A 16,927-nucleotide genomic window follows, 5' to 3' on the forward strand; every position below is an offset into this window, starting at 1 on the left:
AGTGAAAGAAATAGGGTGGTCCTAAATGAAAGACCAGCATTGATAGAGTTTTAGTAGAATTTATAAAAAAGGGGGGGTGGGCAGCTGCGGTGGTGCAACAGTTAGCTTTGTCGCCTCACAGCAAGAGGTTCTCCAGTTCGATCCTCAGCCGGGGTGCCTTCTATGTGGAGTTTGCATGTCCTCCATGTGGTCCCGTGGGTTTCCTCTGGTGCTCCGGTTTCCTCCCACATCCCAAAGACATGCTGTAAATGGATTGGACACTCTAAGTTGGCCCTAGGCGTGAGTGCGTGCATGTGTGCGCCTTCTATAGAGGGTTGGGTGCTGGGCTGGCAACTCGACACCGTAAAACTCCCACTGCCAATCACAAGTGGACAGGTGATCCATTGTGGTGACCCCTAACCGAGAAAAGCCGAAAAAAGAAGAAGGTTAGAATTTTAAAAAATAAATAATTGGCAGAGCATATAAAATATTGCATGATAAGTATAAGAATCAGTCAGAGGAAGTTAGAAAGGATTGGGAAGAGAGACTGGATAAGTGATTCACAAAGAAATAATGGGAGGATATATGTATACAATTTAGGATTTTTGCATGGAAATGTTTGCATAGGTAGTTTTATACCCCAAGTAGACTCCAGGGAATTTTTCCTCAGGTAGACAACAAATGTTGGAGGTGTGATAGGGAAGAAAGAGGTAATTGGGAACATATTTTCTGGTAGTATAATATGTTGCCATCCTTTAAAGATTCCCTGCAGAGTATTCACTGGGTGGTATAGCTAGGGAAATGATTTTTCTGAGCTATGATACAGAATCGGAATTGCCTAGACACAGTAAGGCCTTACTGAGTCTAATTGTGGTGGCTGCCCAAAAAGCAATTACTAGAAAATGGAAATCAAAGTCTAAACCAACTGTACTAGAAGTAGTGAATATAGTAACAGATAAAGCAGCTGGAATTGTGATCTTTAGAATAGGGTAGGAGCAAATTAGATAGGAAAAAAATGGGAATTTTAGGAGCAATACATACTGGGGAAGAATGAGGTTTAATTGAAGACCAGATTTGAATGAGCTGTGTAATGTTTAATGTGTAATGATTGGGTAGGTTATGAGTGATGTATAATGTTTGCAACTAATATTATGTCAATATGGTTTGTGATTTATGATTGCAACAGAGATTGTCAGTATGGTTTGTTTTCATTTATATGAATGTATGATTGCCTGTGTTATATGTGATAATTTAATAAAGATGCATCTCTTTTAAAAAAAAGATTTGCCACTTCCATAGGTAAAGTGGCAGCTGTTTGGCAAAAATAACCTCACTTATTTTGCTGACAATATAGGCTAATGTTTGTTAACAATCTGAGTTTGAAAAAAAAATCGATGTAAGATAGTAAAGTTCACACAAATGCTAATCCTGGAGAGAGTACTAATTTTTGTAATGTAAAATATCTCCTTTAGGGTCAGACTGAATTTGGTCACAGAACCTCTATGAAGAAAACTGAGAATTTTATCATTCACCTATTCATAGTCTAGAACTTGGATGCAGAGTAATGCTGTCTGACTGACAGAGATGTTGAAATGTTCCAGATCGTGTGTGTGTGTGTGGGGGGGGGGGGGGGGGGTACAACATCTGGAAGTCATGTTGAAAACAGTTGATTCAGCATTGTTTATGGCAAAAAAGATGTCACCTTTGTCCCATCTAAATTTTTAGTAACTATTAAATCATGGATGTCAGTTGTAAATAACTCCCATTTTACTGTAAATTGGATGCCAAAATGATTAATGTTTTACATAATTATCAAACTCTAATAACTTGTTAACTTAATAATTCTGTATTAATCAGATGTCATGTAGATAGCATCATCACATCAGTTGTTTTTTGGATCATATTCTGCTCCTCATTAAATATGAGGTCACAAAACAGGCAATAAATAAAGCAGCTGGATAAATGCAAATGAGGGACTCCATACCTGTACCTTGTAATTGTATATAACAGATGTTTCTGAAGCAGAAGTTATTTTTGTTTCATATGGGTTTAGTTATTTCATTAAAAAAAATAGGTTTGTAACTAATATGGATTTTTGATGAGGAGCATGTGGAAAGTTGGTGTTTAAGAGCTGAAATCCAAACTAAACATGTGCCATGTGGCATGCAGTTTAATATTCATTATTAATTTAAAAACTTCAGTCATGTCTGGCATGGATTAAAAGCAGTAAAGGTTATAGAAAGACTCCCAGGAAGCAAGTGAGAAGTTTGGCTGTTCCACTTTACCTGTAGTTGTTTGTGCATTGTAGATGTGTGTGCGTCCTTTGGTGGACTGGCATACCAACCAGGACATGCTTGAGCTAACTTTCTCTGTTATTTTAACTCTTCTCTCATTAATAACATTACTTAGCTTACAGTTATTTATAATAATAATTCTAAATGTAAACTTTTCCTCATGTCAGAATTTTACTGTATGTATTGAATCAAAATATTATTTTATTTTTTTCATATTATATGTACATCTAAATATAGATATATATTTATATACACACACACAGCACGTGTGTGTGTGTATGTATGTATATATATATATATATATATATATATATATCTATATATATATATATATATATATATATATATATATATATATATATATATTATTTTGTGTCCACTTCTAAGTATATTGGGGATTCCAACAGCAGACAGTACAGTAGGACAAGACTGTATGTGCAATATAGTGGCTGGCTGACACTGACACAGGTAATAGATTGCTTGTCCACTAAAAAGGTGCATAAATCTTGATAGTATTAATCCTGTGTCCAAACTGACACCACTGCAGTGTGTTTATGACCTCCCACAAATTATTTCCCCATACGTTGGCCATAACTGTCCCTTGTTATGCCTGTCCAGCATAATGTTGCTCCCACTGCTTGCTCAAGATTTTGTGGGCAAATTCCAGGCTTTAAAAACAATTATCATAGATTTTGTGATTATTGTGTTATCACTGTCTGAAGAGGATTCTTTTTGCAGGTGGTATCCATAAACAGTTGTTTGTTTATTTGTTTAATGTTTGTCTGCTGGTCTAATGAGTTGGCCCAGGTCACCCAATGCCTGGACAGTTGACTTACAGTACTGTGATACTGAAGTATGCATATATCCATCATCATTTATAGATATTGACTGTACCCAGAATATGTATGAACTGTAAGAATAGATAAACACAAGCCCACTGAGCTTACGAAATAAGCAGTAACACTTTCATAAGAAACTATATACATTTTGAGATGTCATGCAGTACAGTCAGCAGCAACATTAGTCCAGTAAAGTAGATAATTTTCACAAGCTGTATCATTAGCAAAATCAGAATGTATACATTTCAGGTCATGTCTTGAATAGATGCAGGCCTTTAATACCTTCCCAGCTGACTGTGAAGGGTGTGAGATGCAGCAAGAGGAAGCCCTTTGTATCCAGGATGAGACTGTTGAACCAGTTAGACAGCGGGAAAACATTCTTGTCTGTGCGAGCCGTATATATGCAGTTTGCTTTACGCTGATATAAAAAATAAGAAATTGATTGAAAAAGTCGTTTATATTGGACAGTTTTATTCTTTCAGGTATTAAGCTGTGAAAACATGTTGTAATGATTTAAATTGATTGGCAGGGCACACTGTAACACTTAACTAGCTAGAAGCTGTTGTACAGTAGAAACCATGCAACAGGGTTTGCAGTTAAATCTGTTAGCATAAACTGAGTGCTATCAGAAGTAGAATGTCTGCAAGATGGAAATATTTACCAAATAAGGATGTATTTATTTATTTATAATGCTTCCAAAACTGTATTTTTTAAACTGTATGCTGAACATAAATAATGTATGTTCACTTTTTACTTTTTCTGTCTCTCTAAGTGTAAACTAGCCACATTTTACTCTGCTATATTATGTGAGAATATTCTGTCTATCGTGCAGGTTCTGTGTTTATCCATTTAAATTGACTGAACAAAACACATTTGAAATTTTAGCAGATAGCTTCTGATCATGCTAACATTCATTCATTAATTGGATGAATCTCACAACAGTTTTCTTTTTCAGGTGTAACCTGAGAGCGTGTGCTCATATTTTCGCAACATTCAGGTGTGACTGAGGGTGCCAAACTGTGGACTACAGGACAAAACTCTGTAGCAGCTTGTTAGCATTAGTCTTTTGTGCAACATTAGAATGTTTTAACAAATTCATTAAATGCACCAGATGTAGTGGCCCTTTTGACACAATCGTTTATGTTAATGACGTTGATGCTGAAGAGTGAAACCACTTTAAGGGGGGGGGGGGGGGGAGTGGAGATGTGCAAAGCATTTTAATGCTCTAAGTATTCAAATTTTTTGGTTTACTTTTTTTTTCACCTTTTCAGATTTCAAGCACATCAAACTGTACAGACTACCAAAGCAGAAGGTTAAACATCATGTATTACAATGCATCAGGTGAACTGAAGTATGCACACACGGTAAGCATCATGTTAAATTCATTTGGAATGCATACCGAAAGAAGGTTCATGAGACATTTAAGCCATTCATGTTTCTAGTGGCTGATGCAGTCTTAGCTAAGTAATGTGGTTATATAATTGCGGTGTATTGTTTCCTTTTTTGTGGATTGTGTGTCATTGTAAACAGCAGGATCATATTTAATACATTTGATAAGACTGTTTGGTACCTATCCACTTAATGGTTGTTGTTTCCCCACGTTAATTTAGGCTTTGTCCAGATTTCTTGTTTTAAGAGGTTGAGAGGTGTGCTTACAGTGGTTGTCTCTCTGGCTGAGTTCTTGGTTTTGGCTCCATCTGTGCAAGTCTGCATGCCTTCCATGTTTGTTTTGGGTTTTTTATCAGGTGCATTGGATTCCTCCTACATTCAATAGGGGAATTAAACTTTTCTCTAATTCAGCTGTAGGTAAATGTGGTATGTGTGTACTTCCATGAATCAACAGAGCAAAATTAATAATTTTCTTTCATAAATAAGACATAAAATTCATCACAAAATATCTGTACCCTCGCAGCTTCTAAAGATGTGGCCACTAATGCTCTCAGTAAGCATATTTCTGAGAATGACTCTAAACATATGTTTAAATTTAGAGTAAACATATGTTTAAATTTAGAGGAATACATACAGTTGTTATGTGAAGCAGGGGAAGGTGATATGAATAATATACTAGAATTAAAAGAATATGAATGGATCATTAGGCTTCAGGCTGACACTAAACCAGGTTTAAATAATGCTGTCAGCCTGAAACCTATATTGTTAAAAAGACAAAGAGAAAATATATAGCAAGTACATGTAGTTCTCGTTTTTAATGTCAGTTAATTTATTATTTTTAGTGTACAAATGATGGTTTTTAAATATTTTATAAATTCAGGCACTATTGTAAATGTTTTAATTGTTACTTGATGATGATAGGCTGGCTGTATCATGTGTTTTCAACTAATCCCTATAAAAGTGAAGATGAAAATGTATTATTTTTATGTACTGATGAAGGGTGGTTAGCCCGAAAGCTTTGCATTATTAATTTTTTTTGGCTTAGTATTTTGTGTATCAGAAATTTCGTTGTTATACAGCACTGTTCAGTGGTTATTTTATGACTGAGAATACTGACAGGCACTTCCATGAATCATTAGCAGAACAAAATTAATCATTTTCTTTCATAAATAAGGCATAAAATTAATCGCAATATATCTGTACCCTCAGAGCTTCTAAAGGCCACCATTGCTGGCTGTATAACCTGATTTTGACATTGGCTTAATAGGGGCCTCTGCATTGTTCACACTTAATCTAAAACCAGCTCTGCTCAGAGGTTGGCACAGACGATCGTTGTAGTGATGAATGGGCTGCAGGCACTGTGATCATTATTTCTTTAATTTTGCTTGTAGTCAAAAATGAGTGGTGGCCACGGAAGGTCACTATGTATTATCTAGGGAAATATATCATCTAGAATCAATAAATTGGAATAAAGTTCTGTGATTATTTTTTTCCGCACTTTCCTCACAATCAAAATATGATGTATATGCAGCCCGACTACCTTTGAGAGAAGAACCAAGGAAGCATACTCTACATATGTACCTCTAATAGCAGCATGTTGAAATATGTTACTACATTCTATTTGCTCTTTCAGTTTTGCCCCATTCTGAGGGTGCGTTTTTGGGTTGGGGTGAGGAAGCATGCTGTGTAGCTGTGTAACCATTTCACTTTAATTTTCTTCCCTTTCTAACACCAGGGGAGTACACACAAGGTGATTATCTTTTTTTTTTGTGGGGTGGGGGGGTGTGTGTGAAGGCAAGCACTTATTCCCGATATGACTTGTGTATCCTAACAACCTTTTATCTTCTCAGTTTATGGGTAACTGCTGTCCAGTTTATTGGTAACTACTGTTTTATTAGCTTTAAATATTAACCTGCAACACAACTTATTTCTTCCTTGAAAGGAAAAAAGGAATAAGACAGTCTCCTTCCATAATTTTGCTTGGGCCATCATTGTATCAAAGGTTGCAGTAAAAAGCTGTAAAATGTATCTCAGGGCATCTGGTAATATGTAGCTTCTGGGGGGGCTGTTTTCTGCCCACTTTATCGCTTAGAATGTGTTGAATGGATGCAGGAAAAAATGAACAGTAAGACAAAGACTTTGGCATGTGCCAAGGGAACACTGTATGGGGCACTTTGGCTTAGGACTCCCTATTACCTAAGCCTGGCCTTGCAGTCATTTTATATGATTTTTAAAAATTTATATTTCTGGATTTGGCTTGTTAAAAGGGGGTGTGGCTGAGGTAAGGATACATTTACTTCACAAAGGGGTTTGGATTACTTGGTAGGATGCAAAGGTGACAAATCCTGCATTTGAAAAGCGACACCTCATTGTGTCAGTTCTGGAACATGAATCCACGTACCTGATAATAGGAACGAGCCTACAACCTTCGAGGATTTCTATTACCAAAAACAAGCTTGCTACCTTCTGAGCCACCGACACTGACAAAGACATTTGAATTAAACACTTGTATTTTAGCACGTCATTCATGTTTTCAGGCTGTGAGGGTTGAAATGTACTTTTTCAGTAAATAATTCCATCTATCCAGTTCTTCATTTGACATAAGCAGTGGTTTTGCTACCTATTTGTAGTAATATTTGGGTGTATATGAAGGGAGTACAGTGAGTGGGTGTAGTGAATTCACCTGGTCAGTAATAATATACCAAACAGTTCTGAAGGAACTTGTTCATGAACATGACCAAAATAACAGATTACCAAACTGATGATAAAAAGAACTACGGTGGTTTAGTTTTGTTCACCTCTAGTGTATGAAACCTTTTTCAGAAATATTAATTGACATTTAGCAGCTTGTATATGAAACATATACAGTCACATTTCTAAGAACAAACATTAAACAACAGCCTCATAGACCCTGCTGTAAAGTGTATACAAGAACAATTTAATTAAGAACAACTCTTTAAACTGAATTGTATTTCAGTTATATTTATCTAAATGTTTTCAATGCTTAAAATTTTAAGTCATCAATATCAGTACAATTTTAATTGATAAATTCTTATTTAACCCAGGTAATGAACCTACATTTAGCTGATCAACAGACTGTTTAGGTCACCTCTTCTTTTGGTTAAAGTGCGTTACATCTTTCAATACAAAAAAAAAAATCTTGAAGTTGTCTGAATGCTTGTAGAGTGCAGTACAGATAGCATAATCATGCTTATAAATCCTCTGTGACAGCTTCCTTATGATTTTCCCCTCATAGAAATTGTCTTGAAAAGAAATGGGTAGTCAAGTACACTGCTGCCCAGCTGTTACAGCCACAGTGTCCATTTGCACCAAGGGTCAGCCCATTTGTGCTAAAATAGTGGGGGGTTTGCCCTGCATTAAAAAAAATTAAACTCTCTGCAGAACCCGCAAGCATATGTCCCGTTAGGCTTGTCACAGTTTGCGTCTTTTACTAAAATATTGTCAGTGTCCAATAAATTCAAGTTTTACTTTTCTTTTCTATAAAAACTTGCTCTTTAACTATCTTGCATAAAACTTCTGGATATTTTAAAAATGCCTTTGATCGTGATCGCAGATGCTTCTGATCTCATCTGGGGGTGCACAGTGAAGCAGTTGGAGTAAGTGTATGATTCACAGAAATCAGTTTGAAAGACATGATGGCACTGATTCCAGCACTGTTAGCCAAAGACTTTGGGAGTAGTAATAGATAACACTGCAGCCATGTGGTATACAAACAGGCACATGTGAATGCACTTTTAGCAGCTGTGCCTCTTAACTGTGCCTGTATTTTCAAGCCTACTATATTCCATCAACCTAGAATGCAGTGGCAGACAAATTAAGTCTATGTGCCAAGAAGGGAAGCTGGACCCTGTAGTCTTCCAGACATTAAATAGAGGCGTGGTCTCTCACTGGCAGATCTTTTTGCAGTGGAGAAGAAATGCCAGCTGAAAAGGTTCTGCTGCAGGTTCCAGTACAGGCAAGCTAGAGAACTGAATACCTTCTTAATTCCTTTGATGGCGAAACACCTTTATGCACTTCCTCTTATCCCTCTGAACCTGGAAGTGTTGCAGAACATCAAGATTAGTATCCTAATCCATCTGTGCAAGGAGGTCCCCTTACAATTTTCACAGCTAACTCAGAATGATGAAGTATTGATGCGGCCAGACATGACGGTCTTCTGGTTATCAGCTTGGTGTCAGACTGATAACATACCAGGATCAGTTCTCTGGAGAGATGTGCATTTTGCAAGGGACTAGAATACTCAGCAGTAGGTAATCTTCCCTGTTCAAGTTGAAAGCTTTACTTATGGTTCTCCTCAAGGAGCCTAAAGAGCCCGAAATCCTGCAAGATCTAGTAAGTCTCTTTCTAGAGGACCTGCCTTATGCCTGTGCTGAAGTAATCATTTCAGTTATTTCTGCAAGCTGTCCTCAAACTCTGAATTCCCATACTACTGTGAAGACAGTTCAGAAGGGATTTTTATATTTAACTCTCCTTGAAGAGCCTGTGAGACCTTAATTTTGTGATAAATTTGAAAAACGTGCATTTGAAGTATTTTCTTGAAAGTAAGATGATGTCCATGTTTAATGAATGTTCTGTTTGTTATTGAATGGCTATAATGTGAACATGTGATCTTTTCAAAATACATAAGTATGTTATACTTACTATTCACTCTGTTATTCATTCTGGAGAAGTTCTGATAAAAGGGAAAGAAGGACCTTCATAGTGTTATTCTGCTGGTGCCATGTTGTATATTGGTTTTGGTTTCTCAGTTTTGGCTATATATATGCATAGTATTCATCTATGGATGTGTGCACATATACACAGTCGCTAACTAAATTTGTGAAGCTATGGATGATGGCCATTTAATAAGTGTGTATGTATTGAGGTTAGAAAAGCATTTGAATTAGTAGAACACCCTCTGCTACTCTGGGCTGTAATACAACATGGTTTCAGTAACTGTAAAATTGCATTGTTTGCATCATTTCTCTAAGGAAGAATAGTCTGTGTATCTTCTGGAGACATATCCTCAAGAACCAGAGCTCTGACATCTGGGATCCATCAAATCAATTTTAGGACCAGTATTGTTGTATCTGTTATAAACAGTTTCCCAGCTGGTCTTCCCAGTGTCATCTGCACTCTATGCAGATGATATAATCTTGGCCTCACACCCTTCTGTCATCTCATTACAAGAAAAACTGAAAATAACTTTAATGTACTCTGGAACTAGCTTCTTGGACATAAAATATCCATAAACACTAGCAAGTTCCATCCAGTGTTATTAGTAATCCATTAGAAACTAACCAGAGCTTGGCCCTCAGTATCTAACCTACTGGCACAATTTTGCTTATGAGCACTCATCCAAAATATGTAGACTTCACTTTAGACCCATTAGCTTACATTCACTCTTCGTATGGGTAACACATTAAGCAAAACATTTCAATACCTAAACTTTTTTACGGGTTCTTCGACCTGTTAACATTTGAAGCCAGAAAAAAGTTTGTATCACTATGCTAATTAATAAATAGGAATATTCTTTTCTTGTAACCACCCCACCACATTCAGACTGTAACAGAATGTCTCTTTAAACAGTTAATAGCAAAATATGGCATTTTGTCATCCTTTCAGATAGTGGAGAACATCACTGCCTTACATTACAGAAAGTGAAATATTTGCTTGCCAAAGCAAGAGCACTTCAACTTTAGTTCATTAACACTGAAACTTCTCTTCAGTGAATACTTCTTTCCCCTGACCTCTAAGGTACTACACAGGGATAGCACATATTCAGATTTTTATCAGATGATCCCCTAAGACACTCTCCATTTAAAAAAAAATCATTAGGGAAAAAGTTAATTACAAAAAATTAGCTTGGCATCATGGAATTGTCTTCCTAAGAAACATAGATCTTAAATTTACAACATTTAAGAAAAAGTTAACACTTGAAAGTATGTTAACAGATGTCCATGCTTTACGGATACTTTGTAGCTTGCCACAACATGTATTTGCACATTTAACCTGATTAGCATTTCCTTGCTACTAGCAGTGTTAACATGGGTAAACACTTGATACTGCTGTGACTATACAGTCACAGGTTTCATACACTGTACAAAGCATGCTTCCTCTTCTCTGCAGCTTAGACTGACTTCTGCTAGCTACAGCTATTGTCCCTCGCTTTTCATGTCTGTGCTCTAATCCACATTCCTTTCTACCAAATGTACCATGCCTCCCCTTGTATTAATACTGTGTTCTTTGTTTGATCCCTATAACTGTTCTCTGCATCATCTCATCTCATCTTTGCTAGTCTTTTTCTACCTTACTGATCTGTCATATGTACATTATGTTATATCAGCCGGAGGAATGTTATTTTAAATAAGGAATGTTTGCTTCCCTGTTTTAGGTCAAACTCATTCAAAAGCCAGTACATTTTGTTGTAGATAAATGTCAGTATGCTGTCGACATATTCTCTTTTTGTTGTGTAATGCCACTTTTTTGTAAATATTTAATCTTGCAGCTGTGAAGTCATTGCTGTTAAATGTCACTATTTTGCTGATATGTACTCTTCTGACTTCTTAATGTCATCATTTTGTATATTTGTAAGAGAGTTACTACCAGATGGCTCGGGTCACTGCTGAAAAGGTTCTGCATACTAGCCCACCAACCCAGTTAACCAGTTAATAAATATGTTTAAGCTATGTGACTTTGTTATGACTGAGATGATATGCCCTTGCAGACTAAACTACATTTCCCCCCAGAGAAGCACATTTGCTACTTAGCCAATAAAGACATAGCTTTTACTAATGTATCTCCATTAAATACAGCAACAGTTGGAATTTTGACTATCCTTTACCAAATTAATAATTGTATCTGTTTGTTTATAGCCACGGTGTTGCAGCGGTTGCGTTGTCGCCTCACAGCAAGAGGTTCTCCTGTTCGATTCTTGGCTGGAGCGCCTTCTGTGTGGAGTCTGCATGTCCTCCCCGCGGTTGAGTGGTGTTCGAAAGATATGTGTGAATGAGCGTGCCTTTGTTGAAGGTTGGGCGTCAGGCTGGCACCTCGGCGCCGTAAAAATCTACTGCTAATCATTAGTGGACTGGAGTTGTGCTGTGGCATCCCCTAACCGGGAAAAGCCGAAAGAAGAAGAAGATCTCTGTTTATATACAGTATCCAGATCCGTCCTTGCTGCTGCTTTTATTGTTGACTAATTGGATTTTGCAGCATTTCAGATAATTTAGTGTTACATACTTCCTGTTGGTCCTAAGCATAAGATTTTTCAGACCGTTTTAATAATCAACCCCTTATCACCAGTATTTTTGGAAACTGAATTTTATTATTTACTATGAGCAAAGATGTTAGGAGCTGTAATTATTGTATATCTGTTAGAACAATCCCTGGCGGTGCACTATTCTCAGGAAAACCCAGAGTAGATACAAAGCCACCAATTAAGGCTTGTTTTAGTTTTTCTGCAATTGAAGTATCTTTGGGGAACTGTCATCTAGTAAGGAGTGCAAACACTGGAATTTGTAGTAAATTTTCATTCATGCCATGATTACTGACATGTTACATGTTTGTATTGTTGTGTTACTGCGTTCAAAACATAGTGCTTCCTAACTTCCTTAATGTTAGTACCCTTTGTTCAATGCAGTGGACTTAGGCAAGTGCTTTCCTTTTGTTTCTGCTATGTATTCTGTAAATATGTCCCTTAATATGTATATTATATCATCTTTATCATGATTTTACGAACAAATGATTGTTCGTGTATTGCAGCCACAAAAATCTTAATTCAGATTTCAGCAGTCTTAAAATTAAGCATAATCACATTAACAGAATTTTTCTTTGTGTTTCGATTAACAGATATTGTAGTATTTAAAAATGTTTCGTAAGATCTACATTGCAAAAATGGCTTAATACTCCAGTAAGTCCTGTTGTCAAAAGCTGAAGACAATTTCCAGATTTCAACTTTTTCTTTTTGATTTCTAAACATAGGAGTTTGAATTCTGTCTTTAACTTGTCATCAGAAACAAAAATTGTGTTGTGTGCAAAACAGAGAAATCTTTAGTTGAGATACTCAATAGTTATTCTTCTCTAGCTTTTTATGCAGTGTTTCTTGTCATTTATCATGAATATTCATTACAAGGAAGGTTTTATATGTGAGGTTGTAATTGGGTATAACTTTATAAAGTATCATCACAACCTGACATTGTTACATTTGTCTCGTTCTGCCTTTTCCTGCACATACAATAATACTTAAAACACAGAAATACATACGCAGTACCAGCAATCAGTTTATCCTTTATGCTCTTTAACTACGAACCCTTATTAAAGGTTCCAGAAAAAAACAAAAAAGTCCTTGCTGTTTATACATTAATACGTAGGAAAAAGACAGTGAATTGAATACCCCTCATTAGTGCGGGTCCCAGAATGTCGAGGCAAAATAAACAAAATTGCATTCTAACATGTGCCAAGACCAATATTGTAATTTCTCAAAATGTTGCCTTTTATACATGTGTATGTACATATATATGTACACACACACGTGTGTGTGTGTGTGTGTGTGTGTGTGTGTGTGTGTGTGTATATATATATATATATATAAGTGTGTGTGTGTGTGTGTGTGTGTGTGTGTGTGTGTATATATATATATATATATATATATGTGTGTGTGTGTGTGTGTGTTTGGTATTCACAGTTCTCCTGTTTTTTCTTTCTCTCTTTCTGGCATTTCAGGACTTGGCATTGTGAATCATTGATGTTAAGTTGTCTATCTCGCCTTCATTCTTGCTGGATGGGTTCGGAGCCGACCTCGGCTCCGACTCGGCCACTCTAAAAGCTCGAGAGTTGGTTCCACCGGCTCGAGGCTCCCCTTATATCCCACAATGCTAGGCGAGAGTTACCTCAGATCTCGTTTGCCGCTACAGCTTCGAGGTTGGTTTTTCTACCGGTTCCTGGTGAGTACTATTTCTTGTTGAAATTAGTCTTTAAAATCCCCTTTTAATTTAATATATTTACTTAGTTTAGTGTAGTTTAGGAAACCTTTTATTCCCTTCCAAAAAATTTCCGTTTTTTTCCCTCAAGAACCTTAGGTTCTTCCCTTGGGCCTATAGGCCTTTCCTTCCCTAGTGGAGTGTGTGTGCATTATTTTTAAAATCCTAGTACTGCTTTTATTATAATTTAATTTAACAGGGTGTAACTAGTGTGTTTGTGTGCGTGTTTGTGTACACCTGTTCAAATAAAAAAATGTCCAAAGAAGCAAAGGTCTCCAGTTCAAGAAGTGTGATGCGTGCTGTCAGAAAATGTCTCTGACAGACGCTCACACTTCTTGTGTCTATTGTCTGGGGCCTTTGCACCTGCAGGACTCCTGTGCTGTGTGCCATGGCTTCAGCCCTAGGGTCCTGCAGGAAAGAAAGAATAAATTGATTCTTAGAGGCTTACTCAAGCCAGAGGATTCCCTGTCTGTTTCAACAGGGAAGCCCTCTAAGGCATCTAGGTCTTCGGCTCCGGCAACTGAGCCGAGACCTAAGGTTTCTCAACCTCTGCCTTCATCGGCTCCGGCTGGAGCCGATAAGTCTCAGTCCACAGTTTCTGTGGCCCCTCGGCTCCGGCCGGAGCCGAGGTAGTAAGTTCCCGTGTCGGCTCCGACCAGACCTTCGGAGCCGACAACTAGGAAGAGGTCCAGGTCACCATCTCTTGGCTCCGTTCATTCGGCTCCAGGATCTCCCCTGCTGTCTGAACGGAGCCAAAGATCTCACTCCTCTAGGTCATCGAGGCTGTCGGATCATGACCTTCAGAGGGTAGTGAGTCGACTACTTAAGTCCGAGGCACTGGCCCAGATGCTTCACAGCCCGACTCATCAGTCGATGCCTGCCCCGGTCCATCAACATATTCCTCCTTCGACTCTTTTGAGCTCGGAGCCGGGTTGTGTCGGAACCGAGACTGTGATTGCGTCGGAGCCGATACAATTGTCTTCGGCTCCGTCGTCGGCTCCGTTTTCTTCCTTGGAAGAATCTCGGCGCCGGACTTCCCTCGTCGGCTCCGAGGGGGTAAGTGGCATCGGACCCTTGTCCGACCCCCCTCTCCCTCTCGGTGCTTCGGCGCTGGTGAGTTCGGCTCCGACATCGGCCTCGGAGCCATCACTGTCGGTGCCGAGGGGGGTTCTTAGCTTCTTGGAGCGGGGACCTCTGGCTCTGCCTGACAGGGGTGCATTCGAGGTCATGCGGAGTGTGTTAGAGCCTGGCTCTACTCCACAGTCGGCTCCGTCCGCCCCTCCCTCTATGGTGCCTCAGGCTAAGTCGACTCACTCCCTCATCCCGGACCGCAGAGAGACAGCTCCTCAGGAGCCCCCTGTGGGGATTTCATCCTCTTCCGAGGCCTCTCCTGATTTGGCAGAAGAGCCCCCTCGGAAGAGGAAGTGTAAGAGGAAACACATTGACTCACCTGAGTACATCACGTCAGAAACAGATTTGGATGATTCTGAGGGTACCCCACGTTCCCCTTCTGAAGATGTCTCATTTGCAGACATTCTGGAGATCCTGAAACAGAGGGAAATTGGCCAGCCCTCAACCCTTCGGAGGACGAATCTGTGTATCTTGAGGCATTTGGCTCTCGTCCTTCCACCTCCTGGGTGTCCCCCTTCGACCCCCTCATGCAGGTGGTTGCTAAGAAGGCATGGATGGCTCCTGATTCAGTGGACCCCACTCCCAGGAGACCCTCCAAGTTCATAACAGCTCCAGCAGACAAACAATTTTTAACAAAAGGAGTTTCTGTGGATGCTATGGTGGTAGCTGCTGCCACTAAGAAGGAGCTAGCTGATCCTTCAGTACCTGTCCATCCACCTAACAAGGAATCTAGGTCCATGGATAGGTGCGGAAGCGGATGTTCTCGTCAGCGACATTTACCATGCGTTCGCTGAACTACCTGTGCCATTTTACTCGTCTTCAAAGGGACTTGATCAAGGAAGCGAGTGAAATGTTAAAGGACCCTACAGCTGCGGGTTTCCAAGATAAGATGAACATGCAGCTGGCTACCCTTAATTCCATAACCAACTCCTCCATGCGCCTACTTTCTTACGCGGCTGATGGAGCGAGCAGAGCCACAGGGACAGGTGTAGCCTTACGTAGGCATGCCTGGATGCGGCTATGCAATTTTGCGGACCCCTTCAAGACGTCTTTCACGAACTCCCCGTTTGATGGATCATCTCTCTTTGGTCCTCAAGTGAAAGAAACCTTGACTAGGTGCGAGACTGATGGCAAGACCCTTTCTGCCGTCGGAGTCCGTTTTTCTACTCCTTCCAGGCCTTACCCCAAAGGCCAGAAAGGTGGAAAGATGTGGTTCCGTAAACAATCTCAAGGGACTTCGCCTGGCGACAGAGTCGTTTTCCCACCAGAGGCAGAGGTGGGAATAACAATGGTAGACGTCGCCCTAGGGGCAGGGGGGGTCCGCAGAACCAGGGCAATCGGGAAAACTTTCCTGACAAGCCCTTTCAGCATCCCTGAGGTGTTGCCCGACTGCCCATCTTCGGAGGCAGTCGGGGGAAGATTGTCACTGTACCCAGAAGCCTGGCTATCCCTGACTCAAGACAAATGGGTACAGTCCATCATTTCCGAAGGCTATTCTATCCCCTTTCTTCGCTTTCCAAATCAGTCAAAAAAATCCCTTCCAGATGTTCCACCCGCTCAAAGGGATCTAGCAGTTTTGGAAATTTCAAAACTGCTTGCAAAAAGAGCAATTCAGCCAGTTCCAGCAGACCAGCAAGGATCCGGAATCTACTCAAGGTTCTTTTTAGTTCCAAAGAAAACAGGGGACTGGAGACCAATTTTGGATCTCAGTGTCTTGAACAAATCAGTCAAGAAAACAAGATTTCGGATGGTCACGCTGCAATCCATCCTTCCCCTTTTGGGCAAAGGAAACTGGATGTGCTCTATAGACCTTCGGGATGCGTACTATCACATAAAGATGAACAGACGCTCCAGAAGATTCCTCCGCTTCAGGCTGGGAACCAGTCATTTTCAGTTCAGGGCCCTGCCCTTTGGTCTCACCACTGCCCCCCGGGTGTTTACCAAATGCATGGCAGTGGTAGCTTCTCACCTGAGACGACAAGGATTCCAGGTGTTTCCATATTTGGACGACTGGCTGCTCACAGCTCCCACCAAGCATCTCCTTCTGATGGCCAGAGATTACACTTTTCGGGTTTGTCAAAAACTGGGTATTTCAATAAATTGCGAAAAGTCTGTTTTGTCGCCTTGTCGTACTATTACCTACATAGGCGCAAATCTAGATACAATAAACATGTCTGCAAGGCTAACACATCAGAGAATATCAGACATTCACAAATTGGTATCACTCCTTCTCAACAACAACAGAATCAAAGCCAGGTTAGTTCTAAAGGTGTTGGGAATTATGGCAGCGCCATACCCTGCTTCCATTAGCCAGATA

At 39.5% G+C, this 16,927-nt stretch overlaps 1 protein-coding gene across 1 annotated transcript in view; it reads left to right on the plus strand.

The window, feature by feature from the left end:
- SARS2 (seryl-tRNA synthetase 2, mitochondrial) overlaps positions 1–16,927 on the plus strand; it is a 379,654-nt gene that overhangs the window by 345,075 nt on the left and 17,652 nt on the right. Inside the window, exon 7 of the mRNA XM_044063525.1 lies at positions 4,384–4,476. Within this exon, the coding sequence (XP_043919460.1) occupies positions 4,384–4,476 (93 nt within the window). The remainder of the gene's footprint in view (positions 1–4,383; positions 4,477–16,927) is intronic.

Source organism: Protopterus annectens, chromosome 1.part0, assembly GCF_019279795.1.
Source record: "Protopterus annectens isolate FY-2018-M chromosome 1.part0, PAN1.0, whole genome shotgun sequence".
In the NCBI taxonomy this organism is placed as follows: domain Eukaryota; kingdom Metazoa; phylum Chordata; order Ceratodontiformes; family Protopteridae; genus Protopterus; species Protopterus annectens.